Raw genomic sequence first — 19,389 nt, forward strand, 5'->3', positions numbered from 1 at the left:
TGAGCGTGGTCGTGACCTGCGGCTCTGTAGCGCCCCCTAATGTTCTTCCCTGCCTTCCACATACGCGTAGACAAACGGTCTAAATTCGGTACACACATTCATCATGACCAGACACACAAAAAACCCATTTGGACCCATACTCTCAGCCATTTTGATGTGTGGCGGCGATTTTGACAAATTCGTACCTACTTTGACTATATCTTCGTAGAGCTTAAACACCACAGTCTTCACATTAACTCACTTATCTTCTTCATGCCTTGAAGAACAAAAGTTATGGAAATCATTCAGCTGCGTCAAACCTGGTGGCCGTGACGGCGGACGCCATTTTTGTCCTTGCTGTCAAACATCGAGTCCTTATAACTTCCACATACAATGCCCCATCTCGACAGATTTCCTCATAAATGTAGACAGTCTCGCCCTGAATACATCTACACATTCATTCAAAGTCAGCCATTTTGAATTTGGCTGCCATTATGAAATATTGCTGTACATCATACTTTCGCTTCCTTCTCCTACAGATTGGACACCAAAGACTTCACAGTCTGTCAGTATCTCCTCAGACCATGCCAAAGACACACTAGGAAAATCTTTGTCCTACGTCATACCTGCTGGCAGTGACAGTGCCCGCCATAAAAATCCTTCATCATGAAGCATCAAGTCCTAATAACTTCTTCATACTATTTCCTATCTCGGCCAAATCTCTCAGAAATCTAGAGGGAGTCGCCATGAATAGATCTGTGCATCAATACTGTGTCTTATTCATAGCGCCACCCACTGGACACAGGAAGTCAGACAAACATCATCCGATTGACATGATGTTCACTGCTTGTTTCCTCCCGGTCATGACATGCTTGTAACAGGTGAGCGCGCAGTCCAACAACGCCACAGCCCGACGCACACGGACTGCGAGGGCACGTTCATCACTGCTTGCAGTTTTAATTCACCTTAACAACCCTTTACCTTGTCTTGTTTGGTGTCATTTTTCATTCAGGAAACCTCATGTGTGACTTTACAGTTATTGTTTAATTTTGACAAACTGTATTAATTAGGGCCGGGACTTTAACGCGTTAATTACGATTAATTAATTACACAAAAATTAACGCGTTAAAAAAATTAACGCATTTTAATCGCACTTATTTTTGCACCGCGGAACGTTTCTCACTGGAAGAGTTTCAGGGGTACCGATTATACTGGAGCACCAACTAACGTTCATGACTTCAGACAACAACAATGAACGAAGAAGCAGATGAGACTGCTTTGGTTGGCCCCGTGGATGGGAAATGTTTTCAAAAGCGGACGGATGGCAGCGTAGATAAGAGCATGCTATTGCTGCACTTTATGGCAAAAATTGTACTGGTCGGAGCAGCGTTTAGCTCAGTGGGAAGAGCGCGCATCCCATGTACCGAGGCTCTGCAGCGGACCCGGGTATAGTAAAATCCATGTGAAAAAATTGCTTCTCACTGTTCTCAGGTCAAATATTTATATGCGATTAAAATGCGATTCATTTCGATTAATTAATTACAAAGCCTCTGATTAATTCAATTAATTTTTTTAATCGAGTCCCGGCCCTAGTATTAATACGTTGGACTTAAAGTCCGAGTAGGGTCAAGTTTGATTTCTTACTGGAAAACCACAAACATGTTTAACGAGCCATTTTTATAACTTAGAATGCAAATATAAATTGTACGTTTCAAAAACATATGTACAAATTCAGCAAACAATAAAGTTATATAAAACTATTCACTTTAAAATGAAGGCAATGCCTCAGGCTCAGGTCTGCCTCAGCTCCTCCTGGCTCACTGCACTGCTGGTTGTCCTCACAGCAACCAGCATATAGAACTATTCACCCCCCCCCCCCCCCCAACACACACACACACACACACACACACCTTTACAACAGATAAAGCTGTCAAGCGAGTGGCGTCTATGGAGCATTAGATGAACCATTTTGATCTTGATGGTCACCTGCAGAAAACAAAAGAAAAGTCAACATTAAATAAAGTAATAACATACTTAGGCTGGGCGATATGGCTGAAAAATGTATCACGATATAAGTGTTTCTTATCAGTCGATATCGATAATTTTTGATTTTCTTATTTACCCATTTGAAATAAGAACATTTTGACAAATAACCCTTTAATGGTGACTACAGGTGAGATTTCAGAATCAGAATCATGTTAATGGGATAGTTCGGGTTTTTTGAAGTGGGGTTATATAAAGTACATATCTAAAGTTGGTCTGTTGGCACTTTTGGCCCTACATTTTCTCAACCGTAGAACCTCTGTATCCCTACGCATTAGCGCAACCGGGCCGCTGCGCTAATGTGTAGGGGTACGGAGGTTCTACGGTCTGTGTCAGAAGTTTTGTTTTGATCGAAAGTAAACAGAGTTGCGTGCATAAACCTTTCGTCCAGCAACTGGGCCTCGCACTGTGTTTCGCCGCTCGCAGATCACCTGTTTCCAACAGAGTTCACTGAAATTATCGAACTCTCTATCGGAAGTATTTTCTATTGATATTGATCGATTGGTCTATCGCAACGGATATCGTTACTGTTTTATCGCCCAGCCCTATAACATACAGTACATAAATTATAAATTACAGTTGAGACCTGTGGTTCTGTAGCAGGATGTTTCCAGAACTGTCCTGCCACTCAGAACATTTTGGATAATCACCTGTAACTCGAACCTGCAGCAGTGGTATGTCCTTTGTTGGATCATTAGAGGTGGTAGTTGGATCTGGAGCTGCACCTGTGAGTCATAGACACAAAAGCTTGTTAAGGACGAGCGACAGGTCATGATTTCATGTATGCGATTATCATCTGAAATATATGTGATTACCAGGCAATGGATAAATGTGTGGGTCATATTCTTTTCCACATGAGGGCAGTATAAGCTTGACTACAGCTGTTAAATGAAGGAGAAACATGCAGAGAAAACTCCACAATGTTGTGAGGAACTACTTTTATATTACATAGATTGTGGAGGCCAACAAAAGATTCTGTGTGATGTTTCAAAAGTCTGATTGCATTTAATGGATCTTTTACTTCTACTGTTATTTTAATAAGCACTAGTTTTTGCATTTATCTCCTTGAACACAATATTTTGCATATTTTTTAAAATTCACTAATATGTAATACTCTTTATCATCTTAACCTGGGACCAGTGTGTCAGCCAGGCTTTCTACCTTTTAAGCAGAAGTGTAGCACCAATTATAAAAGTTATTTTCATTTTCCTACTGAGGGCCATCCCTCCAGCAGTGAAGCTCTTTAACAGACATCAGCGTTTTGTCTCTCTTTTAAAGAAAGATAATACTGATCTCAGAGTGTTGAACTGTTCCTTTAAACACACATCAGGAGCATCACACCGACAGTTTGGAAAACTAGTTGAACATTATGTTTTACATTCATTCCTGCAGCCAGCTAAATGTTGATTTTTTTTTCCTCTGAGCTGTTTAGATATTTTTGGAGTGAGTCTGTGACTCAAGATAATCCACAGACTTCGTTCATGTTCCTGTAGGAACTATTTTCTTTACATATCACCAGGCAGAAGAAAGCGTGTGTCTACTCATGGACAAGAGATTAGCTGTTGATTATCTTAATTAACCAGCTCACGATTTCTGTAACGCAAACTCTGTAACTAACACCAAAACTATCAAGGTGAATAACAAACACTAAAGGTAGGTAAAGAAATATGTCTTTTTGATTTGGGGTGGACTGTATGGAAAACTGTGGGGCCAGTGAAGATTCTCAAGCAGTAACACTTGATATTATCATTCTGATATACGAGGATCTTCATGACATCATCAGCAGTAGTTTCCATGTGGCTCCAGCAGGGGGAGCACACAACTGTTGAGGGAGAGCTCAGCTCCACGTGTTCTTTTAACTAAAACTTTTTCCCCTGGTTTGTTCTCAGATGGAGCAAAGAAACAAGGAACTTATGAATATTATCCTGGCAAACCTCCTGTGTTGATATATGTTGATCCAATACATAACATGAACTTACCTTGATTAAAGCTGACTGTGATGCAATTTGTGGCTCTAAGCCCAAAAGGTACTGCAGCAACAACTACAGCAAGAACTGCAGCGCCTAAAACAAATGCAACAGCCGAGGAGCAGTCCTCACAGACTTTCTCTGAAACACTGGATGAGTTCACTGAAACACATCACAAAGTAAAACTCAAAATGTTACTGCATATCAAGTACATCACACTGAACACAGACTCCACAGACCGACATTTAAAGGTGTCTAAAACACTGTAAACTAATGACAGATAAACAATTAAAGTAATTTGTGAGTAAAACATCAAGACTGAAATCTCACCATTGATAAACACGAAGGTCTCAGCACTAGTCTGATGGCTAATTCCCTCCTGAGTGACCACACAGCGGTAGCGTCCTGTCTTGGTCACATTGGTCTTGATGGTAACGTAGTAACGACCTCCTCTCTCTGAGACCTGAGGCTCCTCAGCAGGAAGGATGTTTCCAGAGCTGTCCTGCCACTCCACTTTAGGTTCTGGAGAAGCTCCTTTAACTTCACACTGCAGCAGAGACCAGTCCTTTGTGGCATCAGGTGTGGTGATGTACGGCTCTGGAGATGCACCTGTGAACATCATATAAACAACAGCTTATTAAGATCAGCTAGAAATGAAATAAAAACATTAGCTGCAGCCCTCAAGTTAAGTAGAGAAACGAAATAATTTTTTTCTTATAAAACGTTAAATTCAAATAAGAATCACAGAAAAAGTTTCTTGTCACTACTAGTAAAAGAAAAACCAGTGGAGAAATCTGATGCGATGATGATGTCACTGATTTCTACATCTGCAATGTGTGCCCCAGAGTGTGTTATATTCCAAACTTTAGACACAATAGCTTCATTTAAAACACACCGTCCTGGATCAGACTGAGCAAACACAACAGTATCTAAAGCTCAGGAGCCAAAACAGCTTTAAGTGATCATTCAAAATACTGCTGGTGAGAGTTTCAGTGCAAAAGCCTGTAAAGAAGCAGCAGCATATAAGAGAACTGACAGGAACATCTAAATAAATGGAATATCATGGAAAAGCTACACATATGAACAATTTAAGATAAAAACTAATAACGTATGAAGTATTACAATTATTTTATGATTAAACCACAAAGACAGAAATCTCACCACTGATAAACACGAAGGTTTCAGCTCTACTCTGATGGTTAATTTCCTTCTGAGTGACCACACAGCGGTAGCGTCCTGTCTTGGTCACAGTGGTGTTGATGGTAACGTAGTAACGACCTCCTCTCTCTGAGACCTGAGGCTCCTCAGCAGGAAGGATGTTTCCAGAGCTGTCCTGCCACTCCACTTTAGGTTCTTGAGACGCTCCTCGAACTTTACACTGCAGCAAAGACCAGTCCTTTGTTTCATTAAGTGTGGTGATGTACGGCTCTGGAGATGCACCTGTGAACATCATATAAACAACAGCTCATTAAGGTCAGCTAGAAATGAAATAAAAACATTAGTTGCAGCCCTCAAATTAAGTAGAGTAAATCATTTTATTTTTTTCACATAAAACATCTTAAAAAAGAGAATACCATAGAAAAGTTGATATTTTCTGGAAAGTCATTTCAAAAGTGTTTTGTTTGTATTATTGAATCTCTCATTTTCCTCTTGACAAACCTCACAGATTCTCTAAAGGGTTCAGGTCAGGGGAGTTGGCTGGCCAATCAAGCAAAGTAATACAATGGTCAGCAAACCAGTTAGTAGTCCAGCAGGACTTGCCTCATAACTACTAACTGGTTTTCTGGTTTTACTTGCACTAATATATAAAAGTGTTGAAGTGAAGTCCACTGCAGTGTGGGTGGCTTGTGCATAATATTTACAGCACACTGGTCATAGCTACACATATGAACAATTAAAGATACAAACTAATAACCTACGAAGTATTACAATTAATTTATGATTAAACCACAAAGACAGAAATCTCACCACTGATAAACACGAAGGTCTCAGCACTAGTCTGATGGCTAATTTCCTTCTGAGTGACCACACAGCGGTAGCGGTCAGTCTTGGTCACAGTGGTGTTGATGGTAACGTAGTAACGACCTCCTCTCTCTGAGACCTGAGGCTCCTCAGCAGGAAGGATGTTTCCAGAGCTGTCCTGCCACTCCACTTTAGGTTCTTGAGATGCTCCTTCAACTTCACACTGCAGCAGCAACTGATCCTTTGTTTGATTGGGTGTGGTGATGAAGGGCTTTGATGCACCTGTGAACATAACAAAAAATAAAAAAATTGAAATGTAATAATTGCATGTGTTTGTGTTTCTACCTTCACTGGCTTTGGTTGTATTGCAAATTAGCTCATCCCTTCAAACCCGTCCAACCTCCTGTCAACTGGCTGAAGTTTTTATTCCTATCGATCTTATTTCCTCTGAAAAACCTTCTCTGTTGACGTCAGACAATCTGACTCTGTTGAGGCCTTTAAATATAAACTTTGCGCCCCTTTGTCGTCTCCCTTATGGATCAATGTTGACTTATTGAGAGATGGACACAATACATCCATAAGGATCTTATTCTTAATTACAAAAAATGCTAAGCAAATCAAAGTAAGAACCCTGGCATATGAATATGTATTCAAAAATGAAGCAATTTGTAATTCAAAGATTAAAAAAAGACGTTTTATACAAACAGATATTATTATATTTTAGACTTTTATTACCCCAAATGTGGTTTTGATTTTGGTGAGCCAGTTCTTAAATAAGCTCAATTCAATTATGAATCACATCTTAACTTTGATCACAATTTCACAGAATCATAAAATCTCAACAGAGGAAAAGCATCTTTCAGCGTTAATTTCTTATTTTAAATACGGTTAATGACTTTTTGTCATAAAAGGCTGATGGTCTTTTGGATCGTGACTCAGAGTCATTTGTTAAAAGGCAGATAAGACACATTAATGCCACCGGACAAAGCTGTGCAGTTACAGCAGCAAAGTGAAGAACATTAATAGTTCTGTAGGCTGTATAAATAAGTGGCCTCTGATGTTTACTGGCTTAAGAAAAATAACACGCTCAACTGACATATAAAGATTTCAGTAAGGGATGTCGAATCCCTCTTGTAGTGAATAAATGAAAGAAAAATAAAGGACAGCACTCCCGTCAAACTGTCTACTGTGTGCAAAAAGTGTCTTAAGGTCTTTACATTACGTTAGCTTCAGAGGATCAGTCAAAATGTTGCTGCAGACAGTTTCAGTGCAGCTGCCTCTAAGGAAACAACAGAGTTTCAGGGTATTTACAGTTAGATGTTAAAAGGACATTAATTTGGAGATGTACCAGTAAAGAACTCTGTAGAAGCTGGACAGAAAAATATCAAGTAGACCAGAGTGAACGTTGTGTTGGTGTCTGAACAGCTGATAAACACTGCAGATGTAGAGATCAGTAACATCATCATAATCAGGACTCATCACCTATTAATCCTTCTGTCTTTAAAGATACCAGGGTAAAAATACTTCAGTGTTACATCAAATAAAATAACTGTGGAGACTTTTATGGTTTTAAGAAGCAAATCAAAGCTGATTCCATGAAGTGATCAGCTGACATGATGTTGGTTGGTTCCTCTGCTCATGTCAACCTGCTGCACTGTGAGAACAACACGTCTACATGGAGTTACTGCATCAGAACCTTTGAATGTTACTGAGGCACAGAGAGCTGTAGCACACCTTACAGGTACAGATCAGTGACATCATCACTCACCTGGGATTTCTCCTGATCGGTCCTTCAAGTTCCGTTCTGAAAGACAAATAAGAAGATTAGTTTTTGTGACATGAACAGGCGATATTATGAACTTGCCTTAAGTCATTACTGGATTGCAGAGGCGCTAATTCACACAACAAAGGCCACATATCTAATGAGGGAGCTGCATTCTTAAACTATCATCTACTAATTAAATGGATGACAAGATGTGTCAGAATCTGTCTGGTTGAACTAAGCAGGAAGAAGTAATCAGGCAGCACTCCACTCATCAGTTTCACATTTCCTTTTTTAACCATGTTGCAGAGTTAAAAGATTGAAACCACAAGCAGCAGTTAGTGGTGGTTAGCTTAGCTTAGCATGAAGACTGTAAGCAGGGGAAACAGTTAGCATGGCTCTGTACAAAGGTAAAAAAAAAGCTCTTGTCACACTATGCAGCAGTATTTCTATGAGTTGGTCACTGTGCCTGAGAATGCAACAAATTCACAGTGTTTCATATACAGGTGACCTACCAGAGTCTTGCTGCTGGCAGCATGTAAAACAGAGAAGAAGAACTAAAAACATGCAGTTACAAACATGCATGTAAACACTGCAGCATATAAAATCAGCTTTGCAGAATTTTGTGGTAAATAAAAACATTCATTATATCTAAATTATGTGGTGATACTGAACTGATGTCTGTTTACAAGAGAAAGCAGGAGTGGTTGGAACGTGCAGGAGCAGCAGCAACTGTATTAAACACCTGAGCTGAGATTGCAGGCAGAATGGTTAGTAAGCAGAAGAAGAGCTGCAGCTCCTCCACCAAGCAGAGACAGAGAAGATCTTGTAGGCAGGCAGGAAAACTTGCAGGTTATTGATTGGAGCTGCTTATCAGGAAAGGAAGAAGAAAAATCAATCAGACAACAATATGTTTACATATACACATTCAAACAAGTCTAATGAGCAAACATGGCTGATCTGTTTTTCTTTCTACTTTTTCATTCATATAATAACTTTTGATGCTATATTGTGTTTTAATGGTGCAAACAGAGGAACTGATCAGCTACGTCTGGTGTAATAATGTACAGAGCATCCCAGCATTGAGACAAAAAAGGACCAATCACCAACCCCTAAAGATAAGGCTGGTGTCATTCTATATTTCCCATCAAATACCATAAAACAACATCATGTTGTAGTATCAGCTGAAAAAGCTTTCAAATGTATCTTTAAGTTAAAACATTTTGTAGATGTAGACAACATGACAACTATAAGAGATTATCAGGTGTCAACAGGTGTAACTGATTGTAACAGGAGACTAAAAGGACTCAGAAGAATAGACAGTTAAACCTCCAACAACAGCTGGAGATCTCGTCAAATCTGTTTAATGAAAATACTCACCGACAACAAGCTCAATGTTGAAGGTTTTTCTCGGCTGAAGATGTGGAAAAATGCATCTGTAGATCCCGCTGTCGGCCATGTTCACATTCTGGATCTTTATGGAGGCGTTGCCGTTCATCAGTTGATCCTGAAAATGTGAGACTCGACCTTTGAACTGCAGATTTTGACCTCTGTTGGCGTTGTTTTTGCCTGAATCATACATGAACACCTCCTTCTGACCATCTTTCTTCCAGTCAAAGAGCATTCCTGTGATGTCTTCCTTGGTGCTGAGGGAACAGGGTAAAACAGCATCACTGTCTTCTTCCACGACCACTCTGACACCTGGACATGGAAAAAAGGATATTTAATCATGATGTTCAACAGAGAGCCGTCAGGTGAAAACATTTGCTGTGAAACTCCAGTTTATAAGCATGTTAGTTAGTAATCCAGTCATGTACGGCTATAAACTTTTCTCCCCATCACACCTGCTTAGGGCCGAGTGGTAAAACGATCTTGATCATTTGCAAGATAAAATTTTACACAATACCGATGAAAAATTCATGACGTTTATTTTCAATGAAGTTCTTTCTTTTTTTGAGTCCGTTGTCTGTATAGAAAACGCCATACCAACAGCCAATCACACAGCAGAGAAACAAATGCACGTGGTGGGTGCACGTGTTTGGCCCCTCCCACTCACAACAAGTCAGAATGACGTGTCGAGCCGAGCACGAGGGAGTTGTCAACGTCGAAGAAAGAAATTGAAGCGAGATAAAGACGTAACAAGCGCAGTGACGTAACGTTATTGTACCACTAAAGATATGATGCCTATCGGCCCTGAGGGTCCCAGATGTGCTGGTGTGGTTTGGAGAGGGTCCTCTGCCCTGTCTGCTAACCAGGAAAAACATTCCTTTCACCCTGTTTATCGATCCAAGTCATGTATATCAGGGCTCCAGACTAACTTATTATACCAGGAGCACGGTGACCTCAGACTAAAAGGTTTACGAGCACAATCACAGAATTTCGGGGTGCACACTGTAAAATCAACAACAATATTCACTTTTCCTCTCATTTTTACTGTATTAGCGATAAATACTTTGATAATAAAAGCAAACATTACTATGTCTTGTTTTAAATTCTCTGTCACATTTTATTGTGAACTTTTGAAGAAGCAACATAAGAGAAATAAGGTATACAGGCAGAACCATTACTGTTATTACAGTACGATATTAATGAACATACATTCAGAAATCAAAAATGCAAAGCTATGTTCATGAATGTAAACTAATTATGTGCTCAGTAACCTTCATATCCCTTCACAGTACACAGACCACAACTTAACAAACACTTTAAATGTATGTAATATTTGGTAAAGGGTGGTTCTTCCATGGCAATGAAAAAGGCCGTGTTAAATTAAAAATATCAATTCGGCCTTCTCAGCAGCGCATTGTTCAACAGCCTTCGAAAGTGGAGTTGTATTTTCACTGGAGTACAGATCACGGTATATTTAATGCCATTAACTAGCACTGTGTTTGACCAATGTGTCATGTTTTACCTGTGTAGTGTCAGCATGACCTGCGAATGTCGAGTTCTCCTCACTACTAAGATTATCCGCAGAAAAGAAGATTCTAGAATTCGTTCCGCCATTGTTCGCTGGCGGTGATTAGGACCCGCCCCCCTCCACACATTAGCCAATTACAGCTCCATTCCCAATCCGCTCCTCTCCACACATTGGCTGCTGACACCCGTCACCCAGATTCCAGGTTCTCTGATTCGCCACTTCCACTTGCCAGTGTGGAAAAGAAAAAAAATCACCGGCAAATTCAATCGTCGCACATGCACGACTTTATGTTCTGTCTCAAATTCTGGCCGCATTATAGTCCTTTTGACAAGATTTTAACACCACTATTCCACCCGGAGATGTCGGAGTCTGTAAACCACTAGACGAGCGCTACAGAGCACACCGTGACAATGAGGATGACTGTCCAAAATAAACCTAACTGTCAATGAATAGTCCAAAAGTACATAATGTCGTCCTTGTATCTTTGTCATGAAAGTATGTTCTCATAAACACGAACAGTCTGGGGCGTTTGTTCACACCGAGCGGCTCGACAGCAGCGTAGAAACCGCTGTTAGTTAGCCGTTAGCCGTTAGCTGTGGCAGTGATTGCTCGGGGTCCAGGTTAACTTGTGACGCTTGTTATCGAGTATTTCATTCATTCCACACTTCGCTCAATCGAGGTAAAGCGCTAATTTCTTACCGTTGTCGTTTCCGAGTGTTTTCCCAACCGACGTCAGCAGGCAGAGACCCAGGAACAGACTCTCCAGAGCTGTCGGTGGAAGTTTAAATCCCGACATGTTGTCCCGGTGTTACAGCTAGCTCAGAGCTCAGCTGTGTTTAGCTAGCGGCGGTTAGTGAAGCTGACTTCACGCGGCGAACCGTTAACTGAGATATCTGAGGTTAAATGTCCTGAATAAAGTGCTGCTGGGTAACAGCAGCTCTTCAACACTGGCACAAGGTAACACTCATCCAAGAGGCTTACAGGAAAAGTCAGAATCTAACAGTGATGAAACGAGACCACAACCTGCGTACGGCTGCTATCAATGAAGTGCAGCTGCGGGAGGACAGTGATGGAGGACAATGGGGGAGGGGTGGTGTTACAGTGAACTACTCCCCAGGGAGCCATAACTCCGACCTGCCAACCTTCCATACTCCCTGTAAAAATGTATTCCAGCACAGTTTCGAATGCCAAAGATTACTTTAGTTGTTACAGACCAATTAAATAATAGCTACGATTCATACAGATGTCTTTTCAAGGTGTATTTGCTCTCTCTGTCTCAGATGACACATGAAAACTACAACAAACATAAAAGACATTAATCAGGGCCGTTTCTGTCTTTTTGGGGGCCCTATGCAAGATGCTGTTTGGGGGCCCCTATTTTGCCAAACTATGATGGATGGATTCCTAACCCTTTGAGGTGATCCACAAAGATGCAACAATCTATTACATTTTGATGAAGACGTATTGTATATGTGTATTGTAACACGTGTATTTCTTGTATATAAAAGTCTCTATTGTGTTAGCATGGGTGTAAACTGTGTATGTGTAGGACAGTAGATGTAAATACTCACGTTCTTTTTTTTCCTACTCACTAAACAAACTGCTGTGTTGTGGATTCATGATTAATGACGAACATTAAACTGTAATGTTTTATTGACTCTGCTGTGATTCAGCCGGCTTTCATTTCACCTTTAGATCAGTGTTAAAATACTCTGTTACATGTAAATCATTCAAAATCAGAGTTTAGTTTTCACAGCGGACAGCAGAGTGTTTGAATAAAAGCTGCAGGGACTCAAACTTTCCTCTGATCGTGTGTATAATGACTGAAAAGATAAAGTCAGCTGTCCTGCAACAGTTGCACTGGAGCCACATGGTAACTGACAACTGATGTGTTAGAGCGACACCTTGATCATAAAACAGAAAGAAAACACAAAAATAACCATAACCGCTGCAACTGATATAGCGGAGACTGGGGTAAGTTGAGCCACCCCTTGTTGCTGGGAAACGGTGAAAAACATTGATCATGTGACCAAATATTTAGGAGGAAGGCATCATTTCATGGAGTCTGTGAAGGTAAGCACCACATGGGTAAAGTGGTTCAACATTTATTTCCAAATAAAACATTTTTCACTCTTGAAAGTGAATTTAGTCTATCATAAGTTTCATGAGAATTGTGTTTCGACCAAAATAGATCATTTTAAATTTGTTTTATACATCAGCTGTGGTATCTATGAGCTACAACATGAGGTCATAGTTGAGCCACCCAGCAGAGGTGGGAGATGGATGGATCGAGGGAGAGATGGAGGGAGGAGTTTAACAAAGATGGAGAAGAGAGGATGGATAGAGGAAGGAAGGAAGGAAGGAAGGATGACGAGAGTTTCAGTTCAGATTGTTCAAATGTGTTACTAGTCCATAACCAACCTTACTGTCAGCAAGGACACCAAGAAACAATGATTCTGGACCAAGAATTCAGTTCTAGTGTTTTCTTTCCAGAAACAGTCGTGTTCTCTTCCCAAGCGCACTTTAAGGTATTCTCATACTGAAATGTTTTTTATTTTTTTTTACAAAACAGTTGTTTGGCAGTAATATGCAATAATAATGTTCAATTGTGTATCATGGATAAAAATACACATGAATGTGACGAAGTGACAGTTATTTAGGGAGGGTGAAGGTGGGGAGGAGGGTGGGGGGAAGTAGGGATACGGCTCAACTTACCCCAAACATGGGGTAAGTTGAGCCACAAGACCACTTTTTTTGGACATGCTATATCATGGAAACAGTTATGTTTGCACTCATTCTGTTTGTTTGAAGGGATGCACAACATCCTGAAATATATGCAGATATATTAGTTAGTGACAAAACAATGATTGCCTTGATGTAGTGATCCTAAATATGAAAAGTGGCTCATCTTACCCCAGTCTCCCCTAACCATCAGCTACGATGTAACTCGAGGAGGCTCGTATATCAGAATGTCATTAAATGTTACTGTTGATCTGATAAAACACAACAATCCACCTGTGACACTGACGGCAGATTAGAACAGAATATATCAGACTCGCATCAGGCAGAAAATCACCTTTATTTAGTTAAAAATGGAAACATGCAGTGACACAGTTGAGTTGGGGACAACAGTTGAAACACAATCTGAACATGATGATGCTAATAATAATAATAATAATAATAATAATAATAATAATGAGGCATTATCATTATTATTATTATTATTATTATTATTACTATTATCATTATTATCATTATTGGTGTAACACTGTGCAGTCAGAAGCGGACAGAAGTTGACAGAAGCAGAGGACATTATGCTATACAGATGCAGAAACTGTACCAAGTGTAATTCTTGTTTTTTTAAAACAATAATAATAATAATAATAATAACTTTATTTATATAGCACTTTTAAAAACAAGGTTTACAAAGTGCTTTGACAAACAAAGCAGAACAAATAAATAATTATTTTTCCCTTCTTTTTAGCTTATATAAAATCTCTCTGTCATCAATCTGACCTCGATGACAACATCACAATGCAAATTCAGTGTAACAAGGTACCACAGATAAATGCTGATAACTCTGACTTCACTTACAACAAAAGGAATTTCGTATCTCTGAGCTGAGTCTTGTTGATATTTTGCCCAGAGCTTCGTAACCTATTGTTTTAAATAAAATTATGCACACACACACACACACACACACACACACACACACACACCTTTACAACAGAAAGCTGTCAAACAATCTCTATCTCTGCAGGAACTTTACATGAACTGTTTTCATTCTGATGTTCACCTGCAGAGAACAAAAGAAAAGTCTACATTAAATAAATAACATACATAAAGTATAGATTACATCTGAGACCTGTGTTTCTGTAGCAGGATGTTTCAAGAACTGTCCTGCCACTCAGAACATTTTGGATAATCACCTGTAACTTCATCCTGCAGCAGTGGTGAGTCCTTTGTTAGATCATCAGAGGTGGAAGTTGGTTCTGGAGCTGCACCTGAGAGTCATAGACACAAAAGCTTGTTAAGGACAAGCGACAGGTCATGATTTCATTTATGCTATTATCATCTAAAAGGTGTGTGTTATTACCAGGCACCGGTTAAATGTGTTGGTCATATTCTTTTCCACATGAGGGCAGTATACATTTGACTACAGCTGTTAAATGAAGGAGAAACATGCAGAGAAAACTCCACAGCTGCCACAATGTTGTGAGGAACAACTTTTATATTACATAGAAATGATTGTGGAGGCCAACAAAAGATTCTGTGTGATGTTTCAAAAGTCTGTTTGCATTTTTTATTGCTGTTATTCAGGCTGACAACACACAACAGGAGCATCACACCTGCAGATTTGGAAAGCTAGTTGAGCGTATTTTGTTTTACATCCTTTCCTGCAGCCAGCTAAATGATAAATAGGCTGAAAGAGACAGTTCACCCAAAATGTTTATTTATTTTTTTCCTCTGAGCTGCTGTCTCATGTTCATGTAGGAACTATTTTCTTTACATATCACCAGGCAGAAGAAAGCGTGCGTCTACTCATGGACAAGAGATTAGCTGTTGATTATCTTAATTAACCAGCTCATGATTTCTGTAACGCAAACTTTGCGACTAACACCAAAACTATCGAGGTGAATAACAAACACTAAAGGTAGGTAAAGAAATATGTTTCTTCAATTTGGGGTGAACTATATGGAAAACTGAGGGGCCAGTGAAGATTCTTTATTTTCTGGTGATCCATTTTCTGAGTCTGATCTAAATTGGTTTCTCTCCTGATTTCATGACTTCAAATCAGCTGGAAAAAATAGTTCTGCCAAAATCATTGAATGTCTGTAATGTGAAAACATGGAGGAAAAGATTTTTAGGAGAAAAAACAATAGTCATGTGGCAAAACAGAGAGGAACAAAGATCCTGGAAAAAAATGTTCTTCACGCATGTGCAAAGCCAAGTTGGAGGAAAAAAAAATCAGCAGAAATAAAAAACTAAAACTTTTTCCCCAGGTTTGTTTTCAGATGGACCAAAGAAATAAGGAACTTATAAATATTATCCTGGCAAACCTCCTGTGTTGATATATGTTGATAAAATACATAACATGAACTTACCTCGATTAAAGCAGACTGTGATGCGCTTTGTGGCTCTAAGCCCAAACGGTACTGCAGCAAGAACTACAGCAGGAACAGCAGCTCCTAAAACAAATGCAACAGCCAGCCATCCAAAGGCCTCTTTGGTGGAGCAGTCCTCACAGACTTTCTCTGAAACACTGGATGGGTTCACTGAAACACATCACAAAGTAAAACTCAAAATGTTACTGCATATCAAGTACATCACAGTACATCACACTGAACACAGACTCCACAGACCAACATTTAAAGGTGTCTAAAACACTGTAAACTAATGACAGATAAACAATTAAAGCAATTTGTGAGTAAAACATCAAGACAGAAATCTCACCACTGATAAACACGAAGGTCTCAGCACTAGTCTGATGGCTAATTTCCTCCTGAGTGACCACACAGCAGTAGTGTCCTGTCTTGGTCACAGTGGTCTTGATGGTAACGTAGTAACGACCTCCTCTCTCTGAGACCTGAGGCTCCTCAGCAGGAAGGATGTTTCCAGAGCTGTCCTGCCACTCCACTTTAGGTTCTTGAGACGCTCCTTCAACTTCACACTGCAGCAGCAACCGATCCTTTGCTTGATTGTATTATGGTGATGAAGGGCTTTGATGCACCTGTGAACATAACAAAAAATAAAAAAATTGAAATGTAATAATTGCATGTGTTTGTGTTTCTACCTTCACTGGCTTTGGTTGTATTGCAAATTAGCTCATCCCTTCAAACCCGTCCAACCTCCTGTCAACTGGCTGAAGTTTTTATTCCTATCGATCTTCTTTCCTCTGAAAAACCTTCTCTGTTGACATCAGACAATCTGACTCTGTTTAGGCCTTTAAATATAAATTTAATTACAAAAAATGCTAAGCAAATCAAAATAAGAACCCTGGCATATGAATATGTATTTAAAATATTAGCAATTTGTAATTCAAAGATACAAAAAGACATTTTATACAAACTATTATTACATTTAAGACATTTATTTATTATTTTGAATCAGACAACAATATGTTTACATATACACATTCAAACAAGTCTAGTGAGCAAACATGGCTGATCTGTTTTTCTTTCTGCTTTTTCATTCATATAATAACTTTTGATGCAATATTGTGTTTTAACGGTGCAAACAGAGAAACTGATCAGCTACGTCTGGTGTAATAATGTACAGAGCATCCCAGCATTGAGACAAAAAAGGACCAATCACCAACCCCTAAAGATAAGGCTGGTGTCATTCTATATTTCCCATTAAATACCATAAAACAACATCATGTTGTAGTTTCAGCGGAAAAAGTTTTCAAATGTATCTTTAAGTGAGAAATTTTGTAGATGTAGACAACATGACAACTATAAGAGATTATCAGGTGTCAACAGGTGTAACTGATTGTAACAGGAGACTAAAAGGACTCAGAAGAATAGATGGTCAAACCTACAACAACAGCTGGAGATCTCGTCAAATCTGTTTAATGAAAATACTCACCGACAACAAGCTCAATGTTGAAGGTTTGACTCGGCTGAAGACGTGGAAAATCACAGCTGTAGTTCCCGCTGTCTGCCATCTTCACATTCTGAATCTTTATGGAGGCGTTGCCGTTCATCAGTTGATCTTGAAAATGTGAGACTCGACCTTTGAACTGCAGATCTTGACCTCTGTTGGCCTTGTTTTTGCCTGAATCATACATGAACACGTCCTTCTGACCATCTTACTTCCAGTCAAACAGTTTTTCTGTGATGTCCTCATTGCCGCTGAGCGAACAGTTTAAAACAGCATCACTGTCTTCATCCACGACCACTCTGACACCTGAACCTGAAAAAAAAGGATATTTAATCATGATGTTCAACAGAGAGCCGTCAGGTGAAAACATTTGCTCTGAAACTCCAGTTTATAAGCACGTTAGTTAGTAATCCTGTTATGTACGGCTATAACTTTCCTCCCCATCACACCTGCTTAGGGCCGAGTGGTAAAATGATCTCGATCATTTTCAAGATAAAATTTTACACAATAACGATGAAAAATTCATGACATTTATTTTCAATTTTTGAGTCTGTTGTCTATCTAGAAAACGCCACACCAACAGCCAATCACACAGCAGAAAAACAAATGCACGTGGTGGATGCATGTTTGGCCCCTCCCATTCACAACAACTCAGAATGACGTGTCGAGCCGAGCACGAGGGAGCTGTCAGCGAGATAAAGACGTAGCAAGCGCAGTTACGTAACGTTATTGTACCACTAATGATATGATGCCTATCGGCCCTGAGGGTCCCAGATGTGCTGCTGTGGTTTGGAGAGGGTCCTCTGCCCTGTCTGCTAACCAGGAAAAACATTCCGATCACCCTGTTTATCGATCCAAGTCATGTATATCAGGGCTCCAGACTAACTTATTATACCAGGAGCACGGTGACCTCAGACTGAAAGGTTTAGGAGCACAATCACAGAATTTAGGGGTGCACACTGTAAAATCAACATGCAAAGCAAATATTCACATTTCCTCTCATTTTTACTGTATACAAAATACTTCCTGATAAATACTTTGACAATAAATGCAGAAATAACTTATTCTCTGTCACATTTTATTGTGAACTTTTGAAGAAGCAACATAAGAGAAATAAGGTATACAGACAGAACCATTACTGTTATTACAGTACAATATTTATGAACATACATTCAGAAGTTATAATTACAAATCTAAGTTCAGAAATGTAAACAAACTATGTGCTCAGTAACCTTCATATCCTTTCACAGTACACAGACCACAACTTAACAAACACTTTAAATGTATGTAATATTTGGTAAAGAGTGGTTCTTCCTTGGCAATGAAAAAGGCCGAGTTAAATTAAAATATCAATTTGGCCTCCTCAGCGCACTGACTAAAAGCCTCTAGCCTTCTAAACGCTGCTGACATAAACTAGCACTGTGTTTGACCAATGTGTCATGTTTTACCTGTGTAGTGTCAGCATGACCTGCAAATGTCGGGTTCCCCTCACTACGAAAATTATCGGGAGAAAATAAGAGTCCAGAGTTAAATCCGCCATTGTTCGCTGGAGGTGAAACCTTCTTCTTCCGCACTTGGAACTTTAGAACCCGCCCCCTCCACACATTAGCCAATTACAGTGCCATTCCCAATCCGCTCCTCTCCACACATTGGCAGCTGATACCCGTCCGTCACCCAGATTCCCGGTTCTCTGATTCGCCACTTCCACTTGCCAGTGTGGAAAAGAAAAAAACACCGGCAAATTCAATCGTCGCACATGCACGATTTAATGTTCTGTCTCACATTTTGGCCGCATTATATTCCTTTTGACGAGGTTTTAACACCACTATTCCACCTGGAGATGTCGGAGTCTGTAAACCACTAGACGAGCGCTACAGAGCACAGTGACAGTGAGGATGACTGTCCAAAATTAACCCAACTGTCAATGAAAAGTCCAAAAGTACATATTGTCGTCCTTGTATCTTTGTCATGAAAGTATGTTCTCACAAACACGAACAGTCTGAGGCGTTTGTTCACACCGAGCGGCTCGAGAGCAGCGTGGAAACCGCTGTTAGTTAGCCGTTAGCCGTTAGCTGTGGCAGTGATTGCTCGGGGTCCAGGTTAACTTGAGACGCTTGTTATCGAGTATTTCATTCATTCCACACTCCGCTCAAACG

General features: G+C 39.8%; 2 protein-coding genes across 13 annotated transcripts in view; both read right to left on the bottom strand.

The window, feature by feature from the left end:
• Positions 1-1,281: 1,281 nt before the first annotated feature.
• Positions 1,282-11,703, bottom strand: LOC115583230 (butyrophilin-like protein 1). 6 transcript variants are annotated; one of them, XM_030419859.1, is made up of 9 exons: positions 11,330-11,703; positions 9,094-9,414; positions 7,720-7,755; positions 6,162-6,233; positions 5,151-5,354; positions 4,320-4,598; positions 4,002-4,151; positions 2,673-2,747; positions 1,282-1,965 (listed from the first exon to the last, which is right to left on the bottom strand). In XM_030419859.1, the coding sequence occupies exons 1-9, from the start codon at positions 11,424-11,426 to the stop codon at positions 1,925-1,927; spliced, it is 1,275 nt and encodes a 424-aa protein (XP_030275719.1). In that variant the 5' UTR covers positions 11,427-11,703; the 3' UTR covers positions 1,282-1,924. The 6 variants fall into 6 exon arrangements, with proteins under 6 accessions (XP_030275719.1, XP_030275717.1, XP_030275718.1 ...); XM_030419857.1 differs by having other exon boundaries at positions 5,151-5,429; positions 5,958-6,233; XM_030419858.1 differs by lacking the exon at positions 11,330-11,703 and adding an exon at positions 10,625-10,738 and having other exon boundaries at positions 5,151-5,429; positions 5,958-6,233.
• Positions 11,704-13,690: 1,987 nt separating this feature from the next.
• Positions 13,691-19,389, bottom strand: part of LOC115583254 (putative selection and upkeep of intraepithelial T-cells protein 1 homolog) — a 108,624-nt gene continuing 102,925 nt past the window's right edge. For 3 of the 7 annotated variants that reach the window (XM_030419900.1, XM_030419904.1, XM_030419899.1), the window contains 3 exons: positions 15,736-15,885; positions 14,560-14,634; positions 13,691-14,426 (listed from right to left, as the gene is read on the bottom strand). In XM_030419900.1, coding sequence (XP_030275760.1) covers positions 14,368-14,426; positions 14,560-14,634; positions 15,736-15,885 — 284 coding nt within the window. In that variant the 3' untranslated portion in view covers positions 13,691-14,367. Of the gene's footprint in view, positions 14,427-14,559; positions 14,635-15,735; positions 15,907-16,084; positions 16,362-17,218; positions 17,546-18,681; positions 18,812-19,389 lie in introns of those variants that run through there. The other 4 variants (XR_003984321.1, XR_003984323.1, XR_003984322.1 and 1 more) reach the window with 4 other exon arrangements.

This window comes from Sparus aurata, chromosome 6 (assembly GCF_900880675.1).
Source record: "Sparus aurata chromosome 6, fSpaAur1.1, whole genome shotgun sequence".
NCBI lineage: Eukaryota > Metazoa > Chordata > Actinopteri > Spariformes > Sparidae > Sparus > Sparus aurata.

What these genes read in the sequence shown, in the direction of transcription:
- LOC115583230 (XM_030419857.1), bottom strand. Translation starts at nt 11,426, where the DNA reads ATGTCGGGATTTAAACTTCCACCGACAGCTCTGGAGAGTCTGTTCCTG. An exon ending in CACAGTCAGCTTTAATCAAG is followed by an intron (nt 2,748 to 4,001) that starts GTAAGTTCATGT and finishes TATGACTCACAG; the next exon opens with GTGCAGCTCCAGATCCAACT. An exon ending in GCTGCAGGTTCGAGTTACAG is followed by an intron (nt 1,966 to 2,672) that starts GTGATTATCCAA and finishes TGTTTTCTGCAG; the next exon opens with GTGACCATCAAGATCAAAAT.